Raw genomic sequence first — 6,848 nt, 5'->3', positions numbered from 1 at the left:
TCCTGGGGCTGCTGGCGCTGCTGGCGCTGGTCGGGCTGGGCTCCGTACTGCGGCCGCAGCGCGGGGCCAGGGCGGCCGAGCCAGGAAATCGGCGCACCCCGCGCTCTGGCCGGCGCGACCCGGTCCTGCCGCGGCCGCCGGTGCTGGAGAACTCCCTGGGCGCGCACGGCGAGGCGGTGCGGCTGCAGCTGGAAGGCGAGGAGCTGCGGCGGCAGGAGGAGAGCGTGCAGCGGCACCAGATCAACATCTACCTTAGCGACCGCATCTCTCTGCACCGCCGCCTACCGGAGCGCTGGAACCCACTGTGAGTCTGCAGGTGGCCGGAGGAACCCTGCCGGGGGGCGGGGTCCCCGGGCCTCAGTTCCTACATCTTTGAAGTGGTGGGGTGGAAATAGGGTCTCGAAGTACTTGGGGATCGCGCGTGTTATCGAGGCTCGAGAGTTGGCAGTGGAAGGCTTCACCTTGGGGGGAGGAACGCAAGAAAGTTAAAAAATAAAATTCGAAAAATGTCAGAAATTGACGAATGTTCTGAGGTTGTTTCCTGGCTCCCTCCCCCTTAAGAAGGTGTGTCATTCGATCCTGAAAAGTGGGGGTTGGGACTAAGCAGGCAGGTTTAAGATGAGATCCCCTTTGGGTTCCCTTTCTGGGTCCCACAGCACCTTCAGTCCAGCTCCTCCATATCGCCCTGCCTTGGCGAAGCTAAGGACTCCTGGAATTGGAGACAGGCTGCACTCATTTATTTCCGCGCCTGGGCCCATATATGAACTGGAGGGGAGGGTGCACTGGGCAGTGAGGTGAAAGGTACCTGGAAGGCCACGTCAGAGGCGGCAAGTTTCCTTCCCTCTCACCTGAGCTTTAGGAGGAGAAAGACAGGAAGGAGCGGCAGATGGGAAGGGCTCCTGGCTGTGGTCCAGCCCAGCTCACGTCTGTGGATGGTACAGGCCCAGAGCCCGTGTGGGCAAAGGCGTAATTCGCGTTGGAGCTGCTGGCTGGGCCGTTGTGCCCACCGCCTAGGTGAGAAGGGAACAGACTTGCAAGAGGAGGACGGCCCTTCCGACCTCTCCTTTCCTCCGTTGGTGGGGATCTTCTAGGTCCTCGCTTGAGCCCTTCTTTGAAAACTCTGAGGAAAAAAGGGCTCAGAGAGGGGGTCCCTGGGAGAAGCCAATAGGGCAGCCTGCTGTCCTTGATACCTGACACCCTTACCTGATCCTTGTCTTTCTAGATTTACAGGTGTGGAAATAGGCTCAGCGAGGACAGGTGACGGCTAGAAAGTGGTGGAACTTGGGGAGACTGCGACCCTCTTGGCACCCATGGCACTGTGTTGATTTCAGGATTTAAGGGACCTGCTCTGTGGGTCCTTGGTTTGGACGGATTTGCACCTCTCTATTTTGGGGGGATCTGCTCATCCCTAGCCTCATGCTTTTCACTGAGGTATTTTCACTGTTCATCTTCTTGAGAAGTTTCTTTGTTGGGGTTGGTAGCAGTTCTCCCACTTCAGGCAAATGTTCGAATGCATGTTTATTTCCTTGAAACTCCAAGAGTGTTCACTGAGTGAAGGTCTAGGGGAAGCTTTCGGATCAGATCCAAGGGTCAAACACAGTCCACGTGAGATAAACTCCTGGCTCTTTTGCTCATCAGTTTTGTGATCTTAGGCAAGCTATCTAGCCTTTCTGAGACTTTCCCTGTCTGCAAAATAGGGAATGAGAAGAAATAACATAACCTAGGAATTAATAAAACACCTAACACTTGGGAACACTGTGTACTCAATTCTTATTAATTTTACCTCCCTTACCTATTGCCAACAATATACGCAGGAGGTCACTTTTAAGCATCATCCAGGGATTGGTTGTGAAGTTTTTCTTTTGTGAGTTCCAACTTCTTTTATTGTCCCAGGTTGTGAAATTGCTTAGAAACACTATCATGACCTGTGGAGCTTATGATATTCTGTCTCCATGGTGACACAGTTGCCCAGTGTCCTATCAAGATTTGCTTATAGATCCTGCTGTGGCATTGACTCTGGGAAATTAATCCAAACCCAGCTTGATAAGGAGTGTGAATGCCTCCTGCCTTTAATTCCTGCAGCAAGGCCCGTTGGGTTATCCTTACCTAGCTGGAAAGGTGAGCTGGATCTGTATTGGTTGCAGCTGGGCCAGGCCTTGATGCATAACTTCAGTGTGTCCAGAAGTCAGAGTCTTTCATGGAGTCTCATTTTTATTATAGTTCATACAGAGGCGGGGACCTACTAAGGGTCTGGGGATTTAGCCAGAGAAACTGAATAGGCAGATTACATGAGTTCACAGTCAGGATGGGAGGGGTGGTCCCTTGAGACTCTAATTAATAAGCAGGGAGGTGATTAAAATCCTTGACTGTCACAGTAAGGAAGGCCCTGAGTCAGCATGCAGTCTAACCTGAAAGGAAAAGCCAGGGTAACAAGCAGATCTGGGCAGAGCTGATCCAGAACCCAAATCTTTTATTCCCTCCTCCCTTTTGGAGTGGAGACAATTATTTACCTATTTTAATTATAAAAACAATATGTGTTCACTCTAGAAATTTTAGCAAATACAGAGAAGCAAAAAAGAAAAAAGTAACCCATTAACCCACCACCCCAGGGAGAACCACTGTTAACATTTGGCTGTGTATCCTAGACTTTTCCAGGTATAGAAATAGATTTTGAAAAATATACATATGGGTATGTGGATGAGAACATATTAAAACATGAATATGTACATAGGCTCACACATGTTTTTAAATGAAGTCTTTACAGCAAGTTCCTGAATAATGTCTTTTTGTTTGATGTCATATCGCCACAACGTTGATGAGATGTCATAGGAACTTAATTCCTGTTTCTATTAATTAGCCTGTGGTAAAATTGGTTTTGTTATGTGTTGTTTTCCTTAAAGTCGCAGGACTTATGGACTTTAAGTGAGGACTTGCTATACAGTAGATAAATCTATTACCATAGACAGGGAGTTGGGAACCCCCATCCCTTCTCCCGGGGACTATTTGGCATAGCTATTCCTGGCATCTGTTCAGGAGGTAACTTTTGGACAGTGCCAGACTGATAGAGACACTCCGAGTGTTGGTTCTAATTCCTCCAGACTCGGTGTAGACTCCAGCCCTTCTGTGAGTCTAAACATTACCTGACGATAGGTTAGAGCACAGCTTTATTTCTGTTCATTACAGCACTGAATCGAGGAGGAGGAGGTGGAGGATGACAAGAAATCCTTGCATGGTAATATAGTTAGTATTGGGTTCGTAAAACGCTTTCACAAATACATCTCATCTGAGCCTAGCAAGGAGAGAGAACTTTAACTCTGAGATGGCAGCCGGCCAAAGTTGAGAGTCAGATAGCTGAGTCTGTAGCTTGCTGAGTTTGTAGCCTTGGGAGATTTTTAAAAATATCGATGCCAGGGACCGTCCCCAGAACAATTAAATAGAATTTCTGTGGGTAGAGCCTAGGCCAAGGCTGATGTTAACTAAGGTTGGAAGCTTCTGGCTGAGATCCTGAAGATTTCTTAGTCAGAAGATGAAGGGCGGGTGCTTTTTAGGGTGTGGGAGAATACCAGAATTAGACAAAGTGAGGATAAAAAACAGGCCAAGTGCAGTTGAAACTAATGATGACATCATAGTTGTGAGGCGTGTTGCAAGTAAGTGGTTGCTAATAATTTTGTACCAATATTTGCAAAGTGTTTTATTTTTCATAGATCAGAGAAGCCTTACGATAATCACTAGAATGTCATTCTCACTTGCTTTCTGTCCTGTATAGCTGAAGAGAAAGGTGGAGTTGACAGTGCATTTCCACCAGCACGTGGGTGGAGACGCCACGCATGTGAACCTCAGCCGTTCTCTGCTGTAGCAGGGGAGCTGCGAACCACTGGTTAGGAACGTGTGTAAAGAATACACAGGTGTTTGCGTTTCTTAAATGCTTGCTCTAGTTTTAGTCTTCTTAATGCTATTATTGCAGATGTGGATCTGAGTTGAGGGATCAGGACTTGGGTGCTGGGATGACAGTCTCAAAATAGTTCTAAATAGATAACTCAGCAAAAGTGTTTGTCTTGCTGTGGTTGGCAGGAGGGAGTTGGTTAGTATTTCTCTTTGTAGAGAGGTAGCCTGCTTGTCTGCTCTGATAACATTATTTTTGGAAAAACATCGCACATAGTGTGGAGATTAGACTGATGTTTGTTTTGCTTCCCCAACAAGGCTTCAAACTGCAGGATATTTTATTAATTCTCATTAGACCCATCTTGTGGCTGTCAGAATAGCACCCTTTCTTTAAATTAGTACTTTAATTCTAGACCATGTTCGGTTTTGGTTAATATCTTCATGATAACTTTCCATCCTTTTACTTTGACTATTCTGTGTGCTTATGTTTTAGGTGTGTCTCTAAATCGGGTGTTGTTGGATTTTGTGTTCTTAAAAAAAAACCCCGACTGACAGTCTTTGAATTTAACTAGATAGTTATATCCATTTATGTTTATTGTGCTTATTGATACTTTAGGATTTGATTATACCATCTTATCTTATGTTTTTTCTATTTGTTATGCTTTTTCTACGTGTTTTTCTCTTTTTTTATGCCGCGTTATGAGTGAATAGCTTTTCACTCCATTTTTATCTCTCTACTAATTTGGCAGTTATATTATCTACAGATGCTCCTTGACTTACAACGGAGTTATGTTCTGTTAAACCCATTGTAAATTGAAAATATCGCATTTTGAAAATATATTTAGTACACCTAACCTACCGAACACTGTAGCTTAGCCTCGCCTATCTTAAACATACTCAGAACACTTATGTTAGCTACATAAGTTTGACAAAATCATCTCCCTGCTCCTGCCCAGCATCACAAGAGAGTATTGTGTCATGTATCTCTAGCCCAGGAAAATATCAAAATCCGAAATTTGAAGTATGGTTTAAATGGATGCATATTGCTTTCTCACCATGATCAAGTTGAAAAACCATAAGCTGAACTATCGTTCTGGGACTGTCTGTATTTCTAATTTTTAAAGGTAAGTTTAAAAGTACATATTTATTTCAACAAGGTCTAAAGTTAATCAGGGACTATGGACCTTAGGATGCTTTACCATTAATCGCCTTCTCCCCAATTTGTATGCCATTTTAATTGTGTTTTAATTGTCTTGCTTTTTAAACCAACACATCGGACATTTTAAAAATGCAGTATTTGTGCTAGTGGAGATTAGGATAGTCCCCACCCAACAGGGTTGTTGTGGGTTAAGTAGAATAATGCGTATAAAATGCTTAGCACACTGCCTATCACGTAGTAAGCACTCAGTACAAGTTACTATTATTACCAGGTGCAGTAGAAGGCATGCTGAGAATCCAGAGAAAAACACAATTCAGCCCTTGCCCTCAGAAAGCACATGGATTATACCAGAAAGTTAAAGAAAGGATGGCTTACTATGATTTAGCAGTGAATTTGGCTCTGAGCTTCCCTTTGTCCCCTAGGCAAAAGTGGGACCCTGAGTAATGCATAGCTATCCTCTCTAATTGAAGGATGCACTGCTTCTTTCAGTCAGGAAAAAGGTAAAGTATTTTTTTCCGAAAGCAAGCTTAAAGACATTTCAGAAGGATATATTGAATGTCATGAGGGAGGATGCCTTTAAGGGATGTTTTAAAGGAAGAAGGAGAAATGATACCAGGCCAAGAAGAAAAGGAGAGGACAGAATATTAAATTATTGTTAAACGAAGGCATTTATTATGCAGAGCTAAAGAAATATGATCCAGCTTTTTAAAAATAATGTTTCCTCGTGATTATAAAAATGATGCATATTCATTGTAGAATAATTTTAGAATGCAGAAAAATATGAAGAATTAAATTAGAATCAGTGAGAATCCCACTGCTCAGAGATCACCATTGTTAACATTTTGGCATATTTCTTTCTATTGTTTATTGTTTATGTATGAGTGCATGCACACACACATTGTTGTGTACAGAACTGGCATAATGCTGTATAGATTTTCACCCTCTTTTTTCAATTTAACATTATAATGTGGTCATTCTCTTTTATTGTCAAATATCCTATGAAAATCGGTTTTGGATAGCCATGGAGCATTTCTTCCTGCAGCCATGCTACACTTTATTTATTTCTTGTTGGACATTGAAACTGTTTACAGATTTATGCTGTTATAAATAATGTTACAAGGAAAAAGTTTTATGGCAAACCTTCATCAAGATATCTCTATTGCCTTAGGTGAGAAATTCTTAGATATATTGATGTGAGAGCAAAGAGAAGAGGAACATTTTAAAGCTCTGTGTATGTGTTGCCAAAGTGATACCTAGTTTTCTTGTGATTTAAGGGGACACAAATAGCCCACCTAGGCATTTGAGAACAGTGGCCTTGGGCTTTACGTTGTCACAGAGTAGTGAAAACACATAAACAAAAACACTGAGGAGGAACTGACATACAGTCCCAAGTCTGTTTGGTCAAGGAGAGCTTTTTCTGTCCTCCTACTCATTCTCATCATGAGAAGAAATAAATTTTAATCCAGAACAGTTGGGATCTGATTTTAGACTAAAGGACAGTTCTTTAAATTGAATAAACTTCATTTTTGAAAACCTTACTTCACCATCCTTATTTCCAGTCATTTCTCTTTGGATCCGTGTATAATTCGAAACTAAATTTTAGCTTTACGTTTTTTTAAGGATAAAAAATCTTTATTTTTAGGTTTCATAAGAACATCTTTTCATGTAGTATAAGCAATTAATTAGTTCTGAAGCTTCTAGTGGGCTACCATCACTTTTCTGTGCACCCCGTCTAGTACTTAGGGGCTTATTAAATCCAGACACACTTATTAATATTTTTTATATATATATATATGTTTTCCATTTG

At 42.6% G+C, this 6,848-nt stretch overlaps 1 protein-coding gene across 1 annotated transcript in view; it reads left to right on the top strand.

Annotated features, from left to right (window-relative positions):
- GALNT12 (polypeptide N-acetylgalactosaminyltransferase 12) overlaps positions 1–6,848 on the top strand; it is a 30,511-nt gene that overhangs the window by 231 nt on the left and 23,432 nt on the right. The window contains exon 2 of the mRNA XM_006911590.3: positions 5–304. Coding sequence (XP_006911652.1) covers positions 5–304 — 300 coding nt within the window. The remainder of the gene's footprint in view (positions 1–4; positions 305–6,848) is intronic.

The sequence above is a fragment of the Pteropus alecto genome, unplaced genomic scaffold, assembly GCF_000325575.1.
Source record: "Pteropus alecto unplaced genomic scaffold, ASM32557v1 scaffold114, whole genome shotgun sequence".
NCBI classification, from domain to species: Eukaryota; Metazoa; Chordata; class Mammalia; order Chiroptera; family Pteropodidae; genus Pteropus; species Pteropus alecto.
The sequence above is the reverse complement of the archived record's forward strand: the minus strand, read 5'-3'. Positions and strand labels throughout refer to the sequence as shown.